This window comes from Drosophila persimilis, unplaced genomic scaffold (assembly GCF_003286085.1).
Source record: "Drosophila persimilis strain 14011-0111.01,24,50 unplaced genomic scaffold, DperRS2 tig00000520-arrow-pilon, whole genome shotgun sequence".
Taxonomy (NCBI): Eukaryota; Metazoa; Arthropoda; class Insecta; order Diptera; family Drosophilidae; genus Drosophila; species Drosophila persimilis.
Window position 1 is genome coordinate 4,363,294 of NW_020825317.1, and position 23,087 is coordinate 4,386,380.

General features: G+C 47.6%; 1 protein-coding gene across 1 annotated transcript; it reads right to left on the reverse strand.

Annotated features, from left to right (window-relative positions):
- Positions 1 to 1,130: 1,130 nt before the first annotated feature.
- Positions 1,131 to 23,087, reverse strand: LOC6596671 (AF4/FMR2 family member 4). Its single transcript, XM_026990093.1, is given in 12 exon segments — positions 1,131 to 3,810; positions 3,856 to 5,501; positions 7,421 to 7,480; positions 7,529 to 8,062; positions 8,155 to 8,427; positions 8,488 to 8,606; positions 8,670 to 8,921; positions 8,987 to 9,214; positions 10,729 to 10,823; positions 12,827 to 13,004; positions 22,027 to 22,330; positions 22,960 to 23,087. Coding segments are annotated over 11 exon segments (4,758 nt in total). The 5' UTR covers positions 22,138 to 22,330; positions 22,960 to 23,087; the 3' UTR covers positions 1,131 to 2,548.

Below are 23,087 nucleotides of genomic sequence, written 5' to 3' on the forward strand. Positions count from 1 at the left end.
ATACACTACTCGTACACTACACTAGACTATACTACACTACACTACATACTTTCTGAAACATTTTGCAATGGAAAAACGGGAAGCGAAAAACGCTCACACACACGCATGGTTCGTGGGAGGATGGATCCGCAGGGCGAGGGAGCGACAGAGAGATAGTGATTAGGTGGAGGAGAAGGGAGGAGAGAATGGCCGTTGGTTGGATGGCGCATGAGACATAAGATAGTGAGAGAGGATAACAGTTGGACGCTAGCCCGCTCGCTGGCTGGCATGTGTGTGCACATTTTTCTTTCCCTTTTCTTCACTTTTGCTCTTCAATTCGCTATATATGTATGTACTTGTGTGTATGTATATGGATTTTGTGCGAGTGTGTATGCATTTGTGTGTTTTGTTCTTTAATTGCAATTTCTGTAAAATGTGTATATTTTTAATATTCCATACATTCAATACATATATTTTTCGTATATAAAAAAGAGCATTTTTCATTTAGTTTAACGCCTAGCAGGGATTTTCCATTTCATTTAATTTCCTCTCTCTCGCTTCTATTCGTTTGATTTCATTTCGTTTCGTTCGTGCTCCTTCTTCTTCTCCCTTATCCTTCTCTTTCCGGCTTAAATGCAGTTATTGACCTGAACAATTGGTTTATCTTTTGTGTATGGTTTTCTTTGTTGATTGATTAATTAGTTAATGATTTTTTTATATAGTACTATACTATATGTGTGTATACATATGTATGTATGTATATACGTATCTGTATGTAAGTATTTCTGTGTGTATGCATGAGTTTTATGTATGTAGTATGTATGTATATATTTCTATGTATTCTTTTTGTTTATTATTATTTCATTTTGGAATTCTCGTTAAAATAGTTGAACATTCTTTTTCCTCCTGCTATTTCTGTCGTATATTCGTATTCGTATTGCTCCGTTTTTTCAGAAGTTAACTGTTACTGTTATTTTCTTTTGTTAAAATTTAAAACTTTTCCTATGTTGCGTTGAGTTTTATCAAGTTTTAAATATTAATATGTATTATAATTTTATTTTGTGAAATGTTTTCTGGTTTTGACTTTCCTTATTCACGGTTTTTTGTTTTTCGTTTTTTGTTTGGTGTTCGCTTGTTTTTTTGTTTTTGCATTTGGTTTCCTTTTGTTTTTTTTTTTTTTGCTTTAGATTTCTGACGTCACAAAAATTTCTACGTACGTGTCGCTGTTGGTGTTGTTGTTGTTGGTGGTGGTGGTTCTCGCAACGGATTCTCAAATAATATAAGTGATAATCCACAAAACAAACCAAAAATTAAAAGTTCTGTCGTCGGTTGGGAAGGAATAGTCGGAAGGGAACGAGCTGAGAGGGGGGGAGGAGGAGCTGAGAGGCTCGATCATTGGAGTTCTTCTTATTTTCTTTGAGGGCTTCCCAATGGGCCGAGCCTCGGCTGTGGTTGTTGGAAAGAACACTGGGGCTCTTCCATATAATTTAGTTTAAAATTACATTTGAAAAATTAGTTCATCAGATTATACAGCAGAGGTCACACGCAGAATTTTCATGATGCCTCTCAATAAAAAAAAAACAATCTAGCATTGCACCTTCCTTATTAAAAAAAAAAGAAAAAAGAAATAAACATCTTCTCAGTCTGTTGAGCACTTTTTTTTGTACAGATTTAAATTTGCGCAGAACAAATCAGAAAAATGAAGCCGAGCAATGGATAGCCCGAGGCCACACGATATTTGTACATAGGACGCTGCCTACCTCTGCTGCAAAGTCTCAAAATACCAGAGACAGTTCCTAAATGTCAAGCCTCTTCCCCACCTCTCCTCCACAGCTCTTCTTCTAGAGGGTATGTCAGGGGTCAAGGGTCACTACAATATCCTCGTAAATAAATAATTTGGCTCTTACACACTAAGGACTCGCGCTAAACATAGGCATACATACTACGTATATCGTACATAATAGGGGGGAGGGGTGTTATAAAAAAATTAGGGGACATTACATAGTCGGTTAATTATAGTACAGTACGGTTAATAATAATAATAACAATAGGCAACAACACAGAGCAGAGAACTGATGTATGTATGTGTGTTTTTTGTGTCTTGGGTGTGTATGTGTTTGTGTTTTACAGTTACAGTTACAGCTACAGTGTTGCATCAATGGGATGAGTCTGTATGCATAGGTCTGTATTTTGTGGACGCCACTGTATGTCTCTCAGGTGTTCCTACATGGATGCATGCATCTGTCTCTCAGGTGTTCAGAGACACACACAGAGAGAGAGAGAGAGAAAGAGAGAGACAGAGATAGAGTCGTAGTGGGAATGACAGGGGGTGTTAGACAGAGACAGACTTAAGTTAAACAAATTTTTGCTTTGGAATGGCTATTGGGAGCAGCAGAATCGGAATCGTTTTTCCACTGATTTCAGGCGTTCCTCCTTGGGGGCTCTCTAATCGAAAGAATCCGCAACGCTTCCTGGACCGCCCTCCGCCTCAACGCGTTCGTCGCCTGGAGCCGCCCCTGCCACCGTCTGGCGGGCGCGGAGTGGACAATTTTTATGACGTCTCTAAAAATCATACTTTAAAGGTTTTCTCCCGCCGCTGCTGCTGTTGCTGCTGCTGTTGTTGTTGCTGCTGCTGCTGGTGGTGGTGGCCACGATGGGATGTTGGCTGCTGCTGTTGGTGCTGGTGCTGGGAACCATTGGCGGGGAGCACACTCATGGAGCCAGCGCCACACATGGCCACCGCCGCTGCTGCCGCCGCCTCCTCGCAGGCATAGCTGGCTATACGATGATCGCTGCGCGATCGCTCCCTGTCATGGCTGCGATGGCTGTGATGGTGCTCCGCTGCAGCCGCCGCCGCTGCCACTGCTGCAGCGGCAAGGCCTGCTCCACCGTTGCGCTTGCTGGGCGCCGCCTGCTGCTGGGAGCGCCGGTTGCCCAGACGCTTCAGCTCGTAGTCCCGGGCATCGGCCACGTCGAAGGTGGCCGCCCTCTGCTGCTGCTTCGAGTGCTTTGACGAGGAGGAGGTGGTGGCTGCTGCAGGGACGGGGCCTGGAGGCGCCTGTTGTTCATATGGCTGCGGGAAGTACTCGTCGTACTCGTGCTCCTCGCATAGGTTTGCATTACAGGCGGTTTGGGAGGGTGGCTGCTGCTGCTGTTGGGCATGGCTCGAGCGGTGCTTCTTGGGGGGCAGGGGAATGGGCGCCTGCGCCGACTGCTGCGTCTGGGTCTGAGTGCTGGCTACCGCCGCCGCTGCGTGCAGCGACGTTGATGATGTGCCCCGTCGCACAACATCAACGCCGCCGCCGCAGCAGGCGCACTCCTACAACTCCGTCACGGAGTAGAGGTCGCTGCTGGCATGGGCGGCATGCGCGGCATGGGCGTGCGCGTGTGCATGGCTGGAGTGTGTCCCATGGGTGGCCGGACCAGTGCCGCCGCCGGCTCCTGCCCCTCCTCCACCTACTCCTCGTTCGCCGCGTTTCAGAGAGCGATAGAAGAGCGCCTGCTGCTGTTCGATGAGCAGCTGCTGCTGCTGCTGTTGCTGCTGTTTAGAGGAGCTTCCTCCACCAGGTCCCCCTCCTCCCTGATAGTTGTTGTTGTGCTGGCGCTGGTAGAAGGCCGCCTGCTGCTGAGCCTGCTGTTGAAGCTGCTGCTGCTGCTGGTGGTGATGGTACGTACTGCTGCTGTCGTACGAATGCTGCTTCTTCATTCCGACGAGCACCTGGCCTCCGTATTGCTGCTGCTCCACATAGCTGCGGGCATTGTCCAGCGTCTCTGCACGACGCGGCCGCTCTCTGTCACGCTCACGCTCTTTCTCCCGCTCACGCTCACGCTCTCTGTCGCGGTCGCGGTCCCTCTCTCGCTCCCTCTCGTAGCCGCCTGTCTGTTGCTGCTGCTGCCGTAGGCTGGCGGACTTTGGTGGCAGGGTCTGCATGTGGTTGGCATTGCTGGAGTCTCCACCGCCTCCGGCCCTTGACGTCTTGTGCCTGTTCTTCGGCGGCAGGGAAGGCGGCTGCTGCTGTTGCTGTTGTGGCTGGGAGGCAGCGGCCGATATCTTGTGGTTCTGGGGCCGCTGCAACGAGCGGTACTGGCCCAGACTGGCGGCGCACAGCGGCTGGGCGGATATCTTCGACTGGGTGGGCGACTGCGTTGGTATCTCCGGCAGCGGCTGGTTCACAATCGAGGCCGGATTGAGGCTACGCTGTACCACCCGAGGCGCTGCCGTCGGCACTTCGCTGCTCTCGATGCTGTAGACGGCCGAGGGCGGCAGTATGTGGGTCGTCGGTGGATGAATCAGCTGCTGCTGTTGCTGTTGCTGCTGCTGGAGTGCCAAAAGCTGCTGCTGTTGCTGCTGCTGGAGGGCCAGGAGCTGCTGTTGCTGTTGCTGCTCCTTGGCATAGGAGCTCCCAACGCCCGTGGTGCCGGGTATCTCTGTGAAGGTATTCTTTGGCTTTGGTGGCGGCGGCGGTGGTGCGGGTTGGATCTGCATCTGTGGCGGCGGCTGTGGCTGTGGCTGTTGCTGTTGCTGTTGCGGAGGCGGTGCTGGTGGTGGCACCATCTGTTGCTGTTGTTGCTGCTGCTGCTGTTGCTGCTGCTGTTGCTTTTGCTGTATTTGCAGCTGGATCTGCATTTGCAGCTGCTGCTGTTGCTGCAACTGTTGCTGTTGTTGTTGTTGCTGCTGTTGTTGCTGTTGTTGCTGCTGCTGCTGCTGTTGGACAAGGAACTCCGTGGAGCCACAGACCTGCGGTATGCAGTCCGGCTGCTGGCAATAGTCCTTCGAAACGGTGGCTATCGATGGCGTCTTGGCGCTGCGCAAATTCGGCGACGGTGAGGCGCCCATGGCCATCGATGAGGAGACACCCTTGAGCGAGCCCCCATAGCGACCCACGTGCCGCAATGTGGCACATTTGTTGGCCGTCGCCGCAGCCACAATATTCAGATTATTGTTGCCACGCACCGCCTTGGGACCGATGCTTATGTACTTGGGATCGAAGCGATTGAAGCTGTTGTTTGTGACATCGCGGGGATCCCGGTCGTCGACCAGCCCCCCCTCGCTGCCGACATCCAGGCCATTGCCTGTGGACCTGCACATGGCGTTGGCCGTCTGTGCGGAGAGCACGGAGCGGATGGAGCTGCCCGTGGAGCGGGGCAGGGTCGCCGAAGCGAATATGTTCTTCAAGGTGCTGCTGCTGTTCTGATGCTGATGTTGGTGCTGGTGCTGCTGATTGATGATGTTGCTGCTCTGCTGCTGATGGGGATGCTGCTGCTGCTGGAGTGGAGGCTGCGACGGCGCCTGCTGAAGCTGCTGGAGCTGCAGTTGGAGCTGCTGCTGTTGCTGCTGGGCTGTGTTGTTGCTATTGCCTGCATAGGTGCTGCAGGCAAGCGAATCTCAGTAAAAGTCGTTCGATTCGAGCGTCTTACACTGCTTGCTGAGCGTCGCGTACTTTCCATTGTTCGGCCCCTGCATATACGAGGCGCTCTGCTGATGATGCGACGGCAGGCGTCCCAATGTGTGATGGCCGGACCTGCAACAAAGGGAGGGAGGGAGAATCCATGTAAGTATTGGGCTAAGGGAACTCTTCTTAAAATATTCCTCATTTCTCTTCCATCGATTCCCCCTTTCCCCGGCTATGGCCGCCATCTCTAATTATATTGCATGGGTGGCCCAGGACTATGTATGATCCTACGGATTATCTATTGGAACTATTCTACAATTGGGAACTAACTCGACACTTCTGGAGCAAGATGCACGGAATAACAGTATACACAGTGTACAGTACACTCTCACATATTCTACATAGTCTCTGACCTATCTTTAATCTTTATTTGCATTTGATAACCCTTCCCCATACGAAGCTTCTTCCTCTTCCATTTAATGTATTGAAACCAATGTGGGATTGGATTATTGTTTATTTAAAAAAAAAAAAAAGAGTATAGCCATAGAAACTAGAGCTAAACCCGAAATTAAGAGTATAATATAACCTAAAATTAAAAGCTATTCGGTTTCGAGGATCTAGAGATGGGAATAAGCAGATAGAGAAGATAGTAGGGGAACGAGAAGCCCTAAAGTAGGTATTTTTAACGTCCTCAAAGCATTTGGAATAGCCTGAAATATTGGATACTTCAGATTTTGATTCGCCGATACTCCCTCAAAACCGAACGTTTTATCAAACGACCATGTTTCTACCTATGGAATCCATGGCACATATGCATATCTATGGCATAACTATGAAACCATTTCCATCAAGAGCCCTACATGAAACCACATTCACACTCACAGTATACTTGCGTTTTTTTTTTTAGTTTTGGATTACTAAAAGAGGTGATAACTTTCAAGCATCTTTCAAGAAATCTTCCACAGAAAGTTCTTTGCGCTTTTCGCTTAACTTCCAAATTCCAAATGACACGGAATTTCGGGAGAGAGCACACTTGTACAAGCAGTACACAGGCTCGATCAATCAGTTTCAATCAAATGAGAGCCTAATTTGCCACAGAGGAATGGACATGGATGCGCAAAGATGGATACATGATCCATGATCCATATTAAAATGTGTGTTTGGCAAACAAAAATAGTAAAAAGTCGCACAATGCTACTGTGTGCATGTCATGCAGTGCTCTATTTCGTCCTATCATATAATCATATCTATCGGATAGGAACACTATTACTAATATTTAAGAGAGTGTAGATCTATTGTATCCTTTTCCTGTTTTGTGAGTGCTAAAACGTAGCTCCTTATGGCAGTCCTTGATAATCTTCTACTCAGTTCTCTCTCTCACTTTTAGGATGCTCATGTGCATGTGATCCCCACGTAGATGGTGGTGTGTCCTTATTCAAGGTTTTGGCACTCTTTTAGGACATTTACTAGGCATTTATACCCTGCAAATATGAAGCCATATACATAGGTACTGCTATGCATCATCTAAAATACGCCTAGAGACTTGGATTAGGTCCCATCTGTCTTTCGTGAGTGTTACGCTAGATAAGAAACCTGCCTCGTTCGCAGGAAACATGGAAAATGGACGAGAAATAGACTTTACTGATTAGGGGGTATTAGTGGGGTGGGGCATCATTAGTGTTTGTTTCAGTTCCGGTTTCAGTTGTATGTGTTTATGTATGTGTAGGGGGCGTGGCGTAACGTTAGGGTATGGAGTAAGCCCCCCGTTGTGGTGGATGATCTATTGTTCGGTGGTTCTCACATGCAAAGGGGTGCAGAGGGTGCAAGCAGCACAAGAAAATAAACAACAAAAAATGGAGAACAAAGAACTTTAAGGATCACTCTAGCAAATACAAAAATAAAACTCAAAAAACGAAAAAACAGAAATGAAAATAAAGGAAGGGAAAGGGAAAAACGTAAAAGAATGAAAAGAAGAAGAAGAAGGAATCTAGGGGGAATGGGGAGGGGAATGGGGATCACAAATCAAAAAATGAAATCAAAGTTCATGCCTTGTGCCATGCACCATATCATAGCCGGGCGGCGGCGACGGCGATCCACGACCCCCTCCTCTGGCGGCCCCCGACACCGAGGTGCGTGTGTGGTGGGGGTTGGCCAACGTCATTGGAGCTACCATCGTGGCCATCGCCGCCGCTGTCGTCTGGTTAGTTCTATTATGCTGTTGTTGCAGTTGCAGTTGTTGTTGTTGTTGTTGCTGTTGTGTGGTGGTGTTGTTATAGTTGTTGCTGTAGTGGTTGCTGTAGTGATTGTTGTGGAGGTTGTTGTTGTAGTGGTTCTGATTGCTGTTGTTGTGGTGGTGGTGGCCATAAATGGCCGTGGATGAGCTGTGGCTTGATTGAGATTGAGATGATGGTGATGCCAACCCTTGTCTCAGTCCCGCCGTTCCGTTCCTGTACGGTCCAACGCCATTGTTCCCGTTCATTCCGCCTCCGCCTCCTGATCCTGGTAGTGTTCCGCCGCTTGCCACACCGCCGCCGACGCCTGCACTGCCTCCCTGCGTCTGCTGATGATGCAGCAGTGTGCGATTGATCGTTCCGGTGCCCAGAGGTGCCGTTGGCGAGATGCTGGCACTGGGCGCATTCGAGGCAGGGAACAAGGGAGCCGTCTCCGATTTGTCTGCATCCAGCGTGGGTCTGCCAAAAAGAGAGAGAGAGAGAGAGAAAAGGGATTACTTCTAAGCTCTGACGATTGATTGGGGGCGGGGGGAAGGGTGTGGATCCCATACCGCTTGCTCAAGTATATCCAGGCATGCGAATCCGCATACACGAGAATCGTCAGCAGGAAGGAGGTGAGCAGGCCTGCCACCATCATGAGACTAAGGCCCAGCAATCCGCCTCCGCAGAGCCCTCGCAGCGCCTCCGCATAATGACGATCGATGGCCCTGCGGTCCAGTGTAGCGGAAAGAGTCGTCAGATTGCGACGCGTCTCCTCCAGATCATTGTCCATGGCCGTCAAAGTGCGCTGGACATCGATGCGCGGATAGGTCTCTTGGCTCATTCTAAGGGGAGTCATTCGTTAAAAAGTGCTTCGATAGAGGAGGAGGGAAGGGGAGTCTTACCGCTGCATGGTTTCCACACTCTCTCTGGCCCGATCCACCAGATCCCTGCTTTCGTTCAGGCGCAAAATGAAACGATTCCTGGGCGTTCCACAATTCAAGAAATCCACATACGGACTCCTCTGCAGCAAGAACAAAGGAATCATTAGTTGGAGTGGGATTTTCCATGACCAGCAAACACTCACCATTCCAACCTGCCGGCACATATAGTCATGGGGTCGCATACAAAAGTCGCCAGCAGCCACACTGGAGGCTAGGTAGATGCCCGCCAGCAGCCAACAGATGATGATGCAGAACAAGCCCGAAACACTGAAGAAGATCAGGGTGCAACGCGACCTGCGTGCAACTCCAATCACCAGAACCGTGCACAGCAGCAGCAGGACGGTGAGAAAGGCCAAGGTGGCGGGCCATCGTATCGACTCGTAGAGTTCCCCCATCTGCAAAAAGACAGACAGACCGAATGTGAATGCAGCCGAGTCCCCGCTCCCTTCTGGACACTCACGTGCAGCAGCCCCATCAACGAGGTGTCATTCTCGCCGCCCTTGGCCTTCATGAAGTAGTGTACCATGCTGTCCAGGGAGGCCACCGCTCGCGACGTGTTCTCTCGCACCAGGCGCGACGTCTCAATGAGCAGCATCACCACCGTCTGATTGTATTGCGGCTTCTCCACCATTTGCTCCACCTTGTGGCCGGCCATCTTTGACTCCAGGTCATGCTTGATGCTTTCAGTCTGCAAGGAAATAGCGAATATATATTGTGAGAAAAGGAGCTAAATTCAGTGAAAACGGAGTCGAAAAGAACCAAAAAGTGTTTAGCAACCCCCAAAAAGGGGACGAGACCCGAGTTCAAAAGTTAACGACCAAAACGAAAGGAGGGTCGGGACGGAAAGTCGTAAAAACTGCAAGTTCTGAATACCCTTAATAATTATTGCAGGATATATTCTGCACGGTAGGGGGCCTCAAGCCAGAGCAAACACCTGTAAGGGGTAGTTGTCCCTCGACTAGAACGTTCATTGTTTATGGAAGGGTTTCCCACAGATTCACTGTGGAAATACCCATAATTCCACGTTCTAGCAACGCCCCAAGGTAGTTTTTCCTGTTCGTGTATTCTTTTTGTCATATCAAGACCGGTTCTTCGATATATATGTTTAAATGGACATATATTTATGTATATATCTTCGGATATATCTTTAAAATGAAGGAATACATAAGTACATCCTCTGTAAAAGCTCTCTATCGTTTGAGAAGAGAAGGGGGTAAGGTAAGGGTAACCTCCGGAACCTATCCCAACATTTGCATCCCTTAGAGAGTTCCTTACTTTCTTCCACACACACACACGCACACGATGGGGAAACAAAGGACTGTGTGCCACACAGAAACAAAAAGGAAAACTAGTTTCCATCGTAATACTTTTGCTTCCGCACTGATGGGGGACGGGCGGGTGTTGGGGTTTCGGCTTAGAAGGAATCGCTTTGCACACACGCAAACGTCTGAAGCACGACTTCCACTCCCCATTTCTCCTTGCTTCTTGGTCCCTAGCCCTTTCACTCCTCCCTCCTTACTTTTCGGGCTCTCGCTCTCGCTCTGGGTCTGGGCCTGGCTCTGGTTCTCTACCTCTGGGATAATTAATAGCGTTTTACTCAAGAGTCGGGCAATGCCAGCCATCTGTTTGGGCGCGACGGCGATGACTCCCGGCCTCTCAGACTCCTGGCCCCCATTGCTCGTACCTTCCCCCCCCTGCCGACCGCGGGCTGGCTGCATCCCTACCTTTGATGCTGACGGCGGCACCCCCACTCCCACTCCTAAGAGTCCTCCTTCGTGCTCCCACTCCTCCTTCTTTTCTCCTTAACCCCCTTACCCCCTTAACCTTTTTGCCATATCGGGCCCCGCTCGTTTGCCTCTCTCTTTTTGCAGAATCTCTTTCCCTGCCTTTGTCCTGTTCCTGACTGCTGTCTCCTGTCCTTTGGCTCCTGACAAAGTTTATGAATAGCAAAAGCTTTTGGAGTCCCCTCGCTGTCGTTACGACCTAACTGTCAACACTGGAGCAGCAGCAGGAGCAGCTTTTAGGTTGATTATAATGAAGCCGGATTGAAGAAGGAAGGAGTAGGAGAAGCACAGCAGCAAGAGGCATTAGGCGTAGAACGCCCCGTAAAGAGGGGATTGGGTTGGTGGAATGTTAGAGCTCTCGAAGAGCAGCATGGCGGGGCGTTCCGCTAGTTTCCCCTCCCTCCTCGTGGAGACTCACCTGTCGTTTCAGGGTGAGAACGAGACCCTCAACATTCTTCCCAGAGCTAAATGCCTGCAGCAGTCCATTGTGGAAGTCATCGTTGCCATATAATCCTGCAAGAGAAAGAACAAAATTAATCCACACACGCACTTCGGTTTAGATCGGAGTCAAAGATCAGGGATCATCGGAGCACCAGCAGCAGCATTCGCAATTCCACATTCCACATGAACAGGGGAAAGGTCAGTGATGTAAGAGACCCGTGCCACAAACACACACACTCACACACACTCATCACATTTATGAATGATTCAATTAAGAGCGATAATTAAATTATTATTCCATCATATTCCCATCCACATGGCCCACTCCACTCCACTCCAGGCCTCTTCTCTGCTCTCATTTCCCGTCTCTACGCTATCGCCGGTTAACCGATGACGCATTTGCCGCACGGCGGCATCACAGAGCTCAGACGGGCAGACGGCAGTGGCAGGGTTAGGGTTAGGTAGCCCTACGCTTGGAGGGCCTTACGTGACCACAGAGCAAGCGGTCACCCAGCTGCTACACTCAACGAAAGTCTTTTCTGGCTGTCTTTTCCAATTCCTCTAGAATAGAGTATACACTAGTATCTGGAGACGCATACTTTCTCCATTCTTTCCTTCTGTCTTTAATCTTATTTTCATTCCTTCCTACTCTTCCTACTCTGGTAGGTTATGGTGGACGTGTCATGCAGCAGCGCTCCTCGGCTCGCTCCTCCTTGAATCTTCCCTTGGGCCACCAATTGCAGCACCTCCGGTCATGCAACAGATTCCATCGTTTCTTTCTCTTTTGTACCTTTTCTTCTTCTTCTACTCTTTCCAGTCTCCGCATAAGGTTAGTTTTTAGTGTCATCCAAGGATATCTCTCTCGTTTAGGTACTGTTGTCTGGACTGGGCTCCGTTCTCTGTTTTGATCTCTGCTTGTCCATATCCTAAAATAGCAAAACTCTGCCACACGCGTCATGCAAAAGATTCCATCGTTTTTCATTTTTTCCTGCCAAATATTTTCTTTTAATGCATGTCTACAACATGTTTATATTCCAGTGTAAACCTAAGACTACAGGGTGGCCCCCAATAGCTGTCGCATTTCCTTAAAGCGATCCTGTACAAAATCCAAAATTTGTCAAACTTGCAGCCGTTTCGAATTCACATTCCCACGATCACGTAATTCACACATCGATCCGTCGATATTGAAAGCATTTAAGCGATGAAAGCACAACTGGGCTTTGTTCGGAATTTGCATTTTCAAGGAAATTAGGAATTAGGAAGTATGCAATGTAGCTCTCTGAAGGTTCAAGGTAACTAGAAGACTTGAAATATCCCACATAGTAGGAGGGATACATCATAAATGTTCAAACTGACAGCGACATGGAGCTGTTCCTGCTGCAGAGTTAGCCACAGATCAGAATATGATTAGAAAACCATTGGTTGTATGCGAAAAGCTGGGTAAACTCTTAAGCTAATAAGAAAGCAATTGAGATCAATATCTGCTGGTTATCTGTTATGGTTTTGTGAACCATATCCGATATCCGGATTCATTTGTCCATGTCTTTTCAAAAGCTGCCAAACGCTGAAAGTTGGAACCGAAATTCCCGCTAAGGGAATGTTTAATAGAAAGTTAATTGAAAATTAAACATTGCAAAAGGCGTTTTTTAGCCTAAATAAGACAATAGTTTAGGCGACTCAGCTATTGCTGGCCAAGTACAGGGTTTCTTATTGCGCGACATGCACGAGCGCCTCTCGGTTCTCGTGGAAAACCACTCATACACGAGTGCCAGTACATCACTATTTTTCCAAGAAATGTTCAATGTTCTCCGTTCAGACTCCTTCCAAAGTCCCTCAAATGTTTCATAATCCTAAACCAAAATCTCTGGACTGCAGGGCGACCGCTTTTATTTCGAGTGCAAGCCACGTTCCATCAGCAGAGCAGTCCAGCAGTTCTGGCCGATTGCCAGAAGTCAAACCATGCGGTTCGGCGGCGGTGGCTGCTCCGTACGTGCTCTGGGCATCCAATTTAGGTATATTCCAGAGGACCACAAGAACAGAGGGTAAAAGGGATGGAGGGATGGAGGGACACTCACCTAATCCAATCGCCGCACATGTCATCAGGGTGATGATCACCAAAGTGCAGCTCTGGCATCGCTGGGCGCTCGGCTTCCGCTGGCGTCGATCACAGCAGCGGGTGAGTAAATACAGCAGCAGTCCCACCAATGAGACGATGAGCAGGCCGGCGGGTATCGAGGCAAGGATGCCCAAACTCTGCAAAACAACAAAAAAAAAACACATACAGGATTAGTTTTTGGGGGGCTTTAAGTGCATTATAATCTCTGTGGAGGCGACATTTCCTTCCCCATGGGTTTCTGGTTTCTGGTTCCTGGTTCCTGGTTTGGTTTCTCTTTTGTGCTGGACATTGGAAAAAACTTTTAATTGAATAACTTGCCACATTCTGTTGCTGCTTTTGCTGCTGGTGTGGCAATTTGTTGTTAGTTGGCTTCGGTAATGGAAAAGTGGAACGAGAACAGGACCAGGAGCAGCAAGGACTCGAAAGGGCGGACAGTGCGAGTGCTTTGAAGCGCCTGTTCGGATACCCTGTTCTGCCAGTGGAAAGGAGTTTGGAAAATGACCCGAAAAGCGGTTGGCTTCCCTGGAGATGACAGATCAAAAGGGATTGTATCTGGAGTATCTTTTAGCATTCATCTCTTATCAAGTTCCAGCTGAAAATGTTTCCCTAAGCGAACAGACAGGTGGAATGATGCAAATAAGGTTTCCCTTGATTTTCAGTACAAATGTTCCCCTAAGCAAGCAGACACACACGGCACAAAAGATCAAATATCGAACATTAAAAGTACAATATAAGAAGCAAATAATTTCCTCCGATTTCTGGTGAATGTCAAATGCCCAGTCACACATAAACGTGACCGTACATAAACACTCCCAGTGGCAAGCACCTTCATTCGTGTGTTGTCTACCCCGTGTTTATGCTTTTTGTAGGGTGTATAGAAATGTCGTCTGCAGAAAAGTTAATTCTTTCTTTTTTTCTTGACTCTTTTTTTTGCAGAGTCCATGTCTGAAATTGAATTGAATTTTGGGGGTGGGGGGGCGCAGGACACAAAATAGCACACAGGAGGACCCCTCGCTTTTCTGTCTGCAACCGAAAAATGTTCTTCACTTAACGGTAATTTCATTGCCTGTCATTAAAAAAAGAAACACCCCTCCAGTAGATGTCCTGTAGATGCGCCTGCACTCCACACCACGCCCGCACCCAGCGTTTCGTTGTGAGTGTCAAATTACAAGAGTCGTCGAGGATATTGGATACCTCCCTCCCAGGGAGGCAGATAACACCCTGTGCCGCATTGTGACATCGCACGTTGATTCCAATGAATCGCAAATGAGTCAGAAATAAAACTGAAAGGCAGCCTGCTGGATCCTTCCTCCGTTCGTAGGGGCATATCCCTCATAAATCCAGTGACAATCGCTAGAGTTATACTCTTTAAGTCGGTCTTAAATTGAAAGATCTACTCTGTTCTCTTTGTAAAATTCGTAGCTGAAGTTTTACTTTATTGACGGAGCACATGGCACTAGTTAGTCCTGGCAGTTCCTTTAGAGGAACACCTCTCTATTCCTTCCAATCTTCACACACACAAAACATGGCTCAATCGACTCCCGATCTACCGCCATCGCTTCGGCTTTCGGTCAAAGGAGACTCATAAGATTCGAACTAAACTCTGCCATGAGTATCTGGGGTTTCTGCAGGGCTATCCCTAGGCTCTTGAAGGAAAGTTCCATTCAAAGACATATTTTTAGTATCCTCTAGAGCCCGTGAAAACGGTCGTGTGCCTCGACAAACACGTTTCTACTGGTCGCCTATTCGTTCTTCCATGGTTCTTTCTCCAAGCAATAGATTGAAGAACATCCCATCCATTCGAACAATAGCTTCTATCGGAAAAAAATCACAACGGATTTCGTTTTTAAGTGGATTTCTAGCCAATTTCCAGTCTGTCAATCAGAATTGAAAGCGATACCACCCAGTGGTAGTCCGTAGTCCTCCGATTGCCTGATGTGTGGATGGGTACGATTGGGTGTTCCCCCCAATCCACACATCCATTGGATCCCATTTCCCCAACGAATCTACGGGTGGGGTGTGGCGGGCCCAGCTCTATTTATTATTTATTGCACTCTTTTTTCCACTGTAAATAATCATTAAAACTAGTTACAGTTCTCCCCCCCCCCCCCCTTCCCCTCTCCCTCCACCAAGCTCCTTTCCCCTTGCCCCATCGCTGTGTTTCTGTGTGTTTTTCTCTGTTTGTGCCTCGCCACTTTGCGTGTCGTCTCCCATGTCCGTCTCCCCACCGTGTGTGTGTGTGTGTGTGTGTGTGTGTGTGTGTCGGTGTGTCGCGCGCGTCGTGTGTCCTCCGCCTTGCAGTTGAATGACACTTGAGCCACGAGACTGATGCCCCCCCCACTCGCCCCCACTCGCTCTTTCATATGCAATCTGCAAAATGAAGCGAAAATGTTTCGTGCCCAAAAGCTCCTTGGGCCTAGTCCTCCTGCTATGCGCTACGCTCGCTTTCCATCGACATCCAGCTCGTGGTCTCTCTCCCTCTCTCCCTCTCTCTTTCTCTCGCGGTCTTGCCACCGAATGGTGTATGCTGTTCGCTTAGGGCAAATCAGCGATATTCGTAATGCATGTAGAATACAGAAAAATACAGAATACTAGAGAGAGAGAGTGAGATCCTTTTCGAGTCGTGCCTTGTGATTCTTCCATGAGATTTTTTCTGTAGAAAAGCTTTAGCCATCGCGATGCATCGGGGGAAAAGCTGTCGTAGCCCTCATCCTCCCAACAGATGAGGTGGTCCTTGGGGCGCCTCCTTCCGTCCGTAAGGCGCTTTAAAACGTGAGAAAAATTACGCCCTTCCACAGCCAACAGTCGATGAGGATATTTAGAGGAGGTTGAGGGTAGGGGAGGATGGTTTTGGATGACGATGACGCTGGCGATGAGAATGGATGCCCCCCGATGAGCGTTGCACGATGGAACGATGTTCCGTGTGTTCCAATTGAATTAAATCAAAGCAAATTGCCAGCAACATCAGCAGCAAAAACAAATAACCTTGACGCCCTCCCTCTTCACACCTCCCATCACCGTATGCTCTTCTATGCCTCTTTTCCTCAATTGAGAATATATTTCTCTCTCTCTCTCTCTCTCTCTGTTTCTCTCTGTGGGAAGTGTGAAAAGTGGCGGCAGCTAATTGGAAACTAAATCACAAGATATATATCTTTTTGTATATTTATGCAATCAGCCCCAACCCCCAACCCCCTTGCAAAAAACACCATCTCGCCAACAATTAACACCAGCAAAAAAAAAAGAAGGCGATTAGAAGTAAAGATTTCGAGATTCGAGCTTTAAGATTTGCGTTAAGTAAATAATAAATCTATATCCAGGATCCATATTTATTCTCCCAGGCGATTCCTCAAGAGATTCTCTGACATATGATATCAGAAAAGATCAAAGAATATCCGAGGCAGATAATCGTAGTATTACCTACGAAAACTCTAAGCCAGAACATGTCCTGACGTTACGGTACCAAAAACCGAAGGGCAAAGCTCTGCGAATTGGATTGGGACGATCTGAATAACCTCTTTTTTTTTTTACTAATATATAAGATATTAATTCGCCGTTATCTAGGCTACTAAATATACAAATATTTCCTGTTTTATTGTTCAAAGTCCGTACGTCCGTCCATCTGGCGTACGTTGCCGGCGTTACGTTACGAAATTCCGGGGTAAATCCGGCTCGTTGCCCGAGCTTGGACTAATTTCCTGGGATTCTGTTTATTTGATAGTTCAATATGTAAGAGATTCTATGTAGATACCTTTCAACAAGCATAAGATATGATAATCAAGGAAACCGTGACTTTCAAAATAGTAAATAGTAAAAATAAAAAAAAAAACTTGTTCTGCTTTTAATAGGTTTTCACTTCAAAGTTATTGTAATTATACATATGTCGAGTATTCAATAAATTTAGGAAATATAATGGCGACTCATTTACTATATGGAAATGTTTTTACTCTCAATGGGTTTTGGGACGGTATGGGACTGTACACCCTCAAGATGGACAGACCCTTGCAAAAGAAGCACTATATCTGACATCTTATATCTTTTCGTTTGCTTTTCAATGCAAAAAATGAGAAAGGAAGAATTTCCCAAGCTCAAGCATGTGTCCGCAAAGGCGAGGATATGGAACAATTTGGGGGAACAAGAATCAGAAATGCTAAAAGAAATTAAATGAAGAACCAACTGTTGTATGTTTACATCATTCTTCCAAAATCCGTTCCAATCGAATATCCTTCCATTCGATTGGTTCTGGCGGACTCCTTCTTTTTTTAAATCAACTTCTATAGAAGTATGAGTATATCTGTGGAGAATTTTTCTTTTTTTTCTTTTGGGAAAGCCTATTCCAAAAGAAATTTGTTAAGAAATCTCTTTAGAAGCATGCTTTTTGTTATGGTCTCTGGGTGAATGCTTCCTTTGTGAAATGTGCCTCATTTTGGAAAGTTCCGCTTAAAGATCTATGGAGAGTCTGTATCGGAAGTCTTTAGAAAAAACTTTCTTTGAGAAAACCCTCGAATGGAGTATTTTTCCTATGCAATCTATGGAAGAACCCCTAAGAGAATAATCTCTTACTGATAGAGAAAAGATCATCTTCTACCTTCAACGAATCTTGAACTCTAGAAATGTAAAATTTCCTGTGAGAGATCTTTCGAATAGTAATAGCAAAAGAATTCAATAAACGACTATGAAATATCGATTGATTTCCCTTGTTTTTCTTTTTAAATTTATTCAGTCATCATTTTTGAGGTTATTATCCCCCTCCTCCCTTTCTTTTCTCTGCGTCCCCGCTGGGCGCCCCCTTGGGATCGTGTTTTTCCTTCTACTGCGTGGGTGGACGCGTTTTCCCTGATCAGATTTCCCCTCTGTGCTCTCCTTTGCTGCAACCTCAATGATCGGATCCCCACAGACACAGCCATACACACACACACACATATGTACATGGGAAAACCAGTTTTCTTTTCCCCACTCTTCATTTTCCGCTGTCTCTTTCTCCTTCTGGTTCGCAGACACAACGGTTATTAGAACGGAATGCATGGAACAAGTATGGAATATGGAAATGGACTCCCGATTAAGCATCGAGAAAAAGGTTCGGCGGGGCAGCGCGCTTCCGGGGCTTGCTCTTTGCTCTCTATCTTTCCCCGTCTCTTCCTTCTCTTCCCTTCCCTTCTCTTCTCTTCCCTTCCTTTTATCTTTGTCTCTCTTTCCCGGTGCTTATATCAGTGTCTCTGTAGGCGGCATTCTTTGTGGCTTCCTCTCTTTCTGGCTTCATTATCGCCCACTCTTTCCCCACTTGAAGCGAAACGAAGATAAGCCAAGCCAGCGAACGGGAACCTTAGAAGGAAGAAGGAGAATTCTAAGGAGGAGCAACAGAAGAGAGTGGGAGTCAAGGTTACTCCAAAGTCCGAGAGACAGACAGAACCCTCCGCCCTCCTTCTCGTTGGAGCAACAGGAAACGGAGTCAGCAACAAAAGGGAAAGAAACAAATAAATACAACAATAAATACATATGCAAAAAAGAATTGAATAAATATGGAATAAAGCCAGGAAGTAAGTGTCGCAGACCGAACAGAACGAAGGCAAAGAGCAGAGAGAGAGAGAGAGAGAGAGAGAGAAAGGGGAGGAGAAAAAAGGAAGTGCGCCATAGAACGACGACGAGTGCAAAGAGCAGAAGCAAAAAAGGTGGGGCTCTTGGAAGGTGGGTGTGGTGCGTCATTCGTCTGCCTGTCCGTCCGTCTGTGGCTCTTGGACGTGGCATAATTCTATATGCTAATCAAGCGGAGAGCTTTTCCATCGTCCGACAGAGAGGTTAGCCGATCAAGAGCGAGAACTGAAGAGAAGGAGAGCCCGCAGACACCTCCCCTCTGACGATCCGCAGCCATTCGAAAGGGTCTCTGAAAGCAAGCAAACAGCAACATCAACATCACCAGCAATCGTTCCTAATCGAATTTTCGTATAAACAAAAGCCATTCTGTGTTGATATTTCGATTTGTGGCACTTCGCTGGCACTGTGGGGCACTGGTGCGGTGGTTCTTTCTGCGCTTCGGGCTCTGTGATTCATTCAGAGATTATGGAAACGAAAAAACTGGTGCGCCGGCAGGCAGGGCCCCCGCAAAACTCTCACACAGCAAGGGAGCGTCAGAGAGAGCGAGAAAGAGAGATCTAGCGAAGGAAAAATAGAGTGAGGATCGGAGAGGAAAGCAAAGGAAGAACTGTGGCCACAAAACGAAAGAAGAAACAAAGGAAACCAGACGGAACAGAGGGATCTCTGAATGTTTTCCTGCAGTCGAGAGAGAACCACCTGGTGGAAAAGAGAGGGACAGAGCAAGGGGGAACATGGGGAAAGAGCTGAAACAAAAACCACAAGACATATTCCGTTTGAACTTGAGCTTTGGATACCCTGCTTCACCCAAAGGGAAGGAGTGGAAGTTCAATGGAATCCAGTGGGTGGATAAGCTAAAAGTTTTTGTGAAAAGTATCATTCGAGTGGGATCTGAATCCTTAGTTTCAATACATATGTTGAATGGAATACCATTAACGCCATTGCGATCACTATCCCTGGCGATTTTATTTGAAAATGTTCAATAAAAGTAATCTTCGGGGAGCTCTCTTTAGATGAAAGCCCTGAGATCTCGTATCATATTTCTTTTCGTAATTATTTATTCTATTCTCCAAAGAAACCCGAAATGGACGGTCTGGGGGATTCTGTTTTGAATAATATCATTTACAGGGTATCTGCAGTTGTTCGATGATGCCCCTGATCTTCATTGGGAGCCGCTGCTTTATTTATGGGAATGCAGAGAGCCCCCGCTGCTGGGGGGTTTTGATCAGAAGATCAACCGAACAGCGGATGAGAAGAGAGCGTGGGGCTGGGGCTGGGGCTGGGGCTGGGACAGGGTCTGGCTGTGCTTTCATCTCATTTTTGTTTATAAATTTCTGATCTCTGGGGTGGTCGAGATCTTTGGGTCAGAAAAAAGCGCTTTAGAAGAGTTTGTAAACAATGGCGAGGGATCCAAAGTTTCATTCCATTCCATTCTGTTTCGTTTCGTTTCGCTTCCTTTTGTTCCTTCCTGCTTTCCGTTTCCATTGTGGTGTTTCCTTTTTGGACGACGAATCACAGAAGGCAACAACAAAACGGAGTGATGGACAGGCGGACGGGTCGGACGGGACGGACAGTCACAGATACAAAGCAATCTGTCGAGTGGTCGAGAGGCGGGGCACGCCACAGAGCCAGGGGCATGTGGCAGGGGCATCTGTTTGTTCTGCCACAATGTGATAGCAGCTGTGTGCCCTCCGTCTTTTACGCCTGCTGCCTGGTCGGTCGTCCTGCCCCATTTGTTCTGCTGCTGCCTGCCTTTGTGCTGCAAGCAATAGCAGCAGCAGTTGCAGCAACAGAAACAAAGACCGAAACCAGAAATGAAAGTACACCCCAGAGATATCTCCGACGACTGTGGAAAGTGTCAACAGATACGCAGAAGAGAGCGACTCGTAATATCCATGAATCATGGATTGTGCAGAGTTTTCTATATATAGAGAGACCTCCAATCAGTGTGGAAGCCATCTCTCAATTCTCGGGCTCAGAAGCGGCAGATGCCACTTCCTCAACCAAGCATCCCCTTTTTCGCGTTTAATTCTAGCTCGTGTCTGGTCCAATCTGTCCCATGAATGCGGGTTCCTCTTTTACAGGGAACCCCTACCCGCACCTCCAGAGACAGAGACAGCAAGGGAGAAGGCTAGCGCTTCCTCTCCCGTTCATTGGCGGCACGTCCGTCCGTCCGTCCGTCCGTTGAAGCCATTGAAGGTTGAATTGATGATCATCATCCGCCACCGCATCGCATCGCATCACACAATCAATGGATGAGTGGCTGTGGTGGGTGTCAGTAGAGATTCCCATGCGTAGATATGAAATAAAGGGAGGAATACCCTTGGAGATGACATCTCATCCTTCTCGTGCTCCCTTCCATTTAGGTTGCCGGAAAAAACCCCACCAATTAGCCATCGTGGTGTCCGCCTCGTTCCCTTCCATAGAGCGGTTCAACATTTTGCTGACGCGCGTAAAAACTACGCCCCAACCCGAGCCCCAAATCCGTACCCGTACTCGTACCCGGCCACCGGTGCATGGCTCTCCAGTGCAGCAGCAGCAGCAGCAGCATGACCTACATCCACGCCAAGCGACAAAGAGAGAGAGAGGCAGAGGAGAGGGAGAGCCGAGGCCATGCCAAGCGATGACCTGGATTTTTGGATTTGGATTCGAGAGTCGCTGGAAACCGTCATTCCCAGAGGGAGGAGGAAGGAAGAGCTCTGATAATTTTAATCAAATTTTCCCTCGGGGATTTCTTAATAGGCAAAATCTGCATATCATATGTGGGAGAAACCCCTGCACAGAGATAGAGAGAGAGAAAATGTGGAAGATCGTTTAGCAAAGGACGGAAAGAGAAAAAGGAATAAGAATTAGAAGTGGAGAATCCATAAAAGGAAGCCGGAAGTTTGCAGCTGCTGCAGCGCCCCCAACCATCCATCCGACTCCCCCCTTAAACATCTCCTCTCGCTCGTTCGAAAGAGAGGACGCGGACGCACATGTAGAGCACATGGCAGAGGAGGCCTGAAACAATTTGGGAAATGGAACGGACAAAATCATCGTACAGGGAGCAGGCAGGCACATGGCACATGGCTGAAACGGAATGGCAATGGACGGGCGGGCTAGCAGACAGAAGAGAGCGACAGCGAGAGCGCGAGCGAAGGAGAGGGAGAGAGTCGAAGAGCAGGCCGTCAACAAAATGGAACTTCATGCTAGTTTTTCCCACACGTTTTCTTCTTTTTCCTTGCAATTGCAAAACGGGACCGCTCTCTCACTCGCAGGTAAAGAGCTAGTGAAAGAGAGAGCGGGAGCGGAAAGAGGAAGCAGCAGCAGACGAGGGTGGGAAAATGGATAAAAGAAATAGAAAACAACATTTTGAGGAAATATATGCCATATTTCCCCTCCTCCTTCTATTCCACAAGTACACGGATTGGATACTCAAGAGTTCCACTCAAGAAACACAGAGAGAAAGGAGGAGAGAGAGGGCCACTTGAGAATCAAAGAGGATGAGGGTGTGAGAATAAGTGCCGTGCCGCTCCCCTCCCCAAGGCATCGTCAGATCTAATATTTAAAGGGTATTACAGGGTATCTACTCACCTCGAGATATATATCGCTGTCCGGATTGAAGGTGTCGTTCACCCGCCGAAACGTGTAGTTCACGTGCGGCACCGAGTGAAGGATTTTTACGAGTATGCTCGGCTGTTCCATTTTCGCGGCGGTGGCGGCACACACAGAGAGAGGGAGGTCCAAAAGGAATAACTGTTAACGCTAATACTCTCTCTCTCTCTCTCTCTCTGTCACAATACGGGGGGGCGACGCGACTCCTTTTGACGTCACAAGCGACGGCCTCTGCTGCTGCGCAAATTTAGAGTGTTTTTTAGCGCATTCCAAAAAACGGCGGCTGCAAGCAAAAGAACCGTTAAGAACGAAGTCTCCCTCTCTCTCTCGGGAGGAACAGCAGCCAGGGAGGAGTGTGGGAGAGAGAGGGAGTGCTGGCTGACTGGCGTGCGTTTTAGGAATCCAAGGAATGGAAACAGCAACAACAACGCATGCTCTCTCCGCACCAAGCCGTTCTCCCTCTCTCTCTCTTTCTCTTTGTCTCTCGCTGTGGCACGCGTCCTGTTTTCACTTTCACTTTTCCACACACACCCACAACAAAAAAATTCGTACGAAAAGAATTGACCACACACACACATGGATCTCTCTCATTGAACACACTCAAACACAGATACAGATAGATAGCGGCGTTTATAGCCGGACCGATTCACACAGGGGTCCCTGCTTTCGCCCCTTTATCTACGTTTTGTTTTGATTGCACCGCAGCATCCGCTTCGCAAAAAAATATAATAATGATAAGCGAAATCCGGACCGGCACATGTTCCATACAACTGTAGACAAATATCAAAATATATATGCTATATAATTTATACACTGATTAAATTATGCAATTATTCCCAGGGTTATCGCCGCCACGTTTTAAAGGATGATTTTTTTTTGTTCTCGGCTTCCCAGGGGCGTTGTTTCATTTACCGTCTCGTACCGTCCCGATTCGTACTCAAACGCCTCAAACACCGACCCGTTTCGCGTACCGTTTTATTCCGTTTCGCAAGTAGTCTTCTTCTTCTTTTCCTACTATCACTCCGTTTACCGTTTACTGT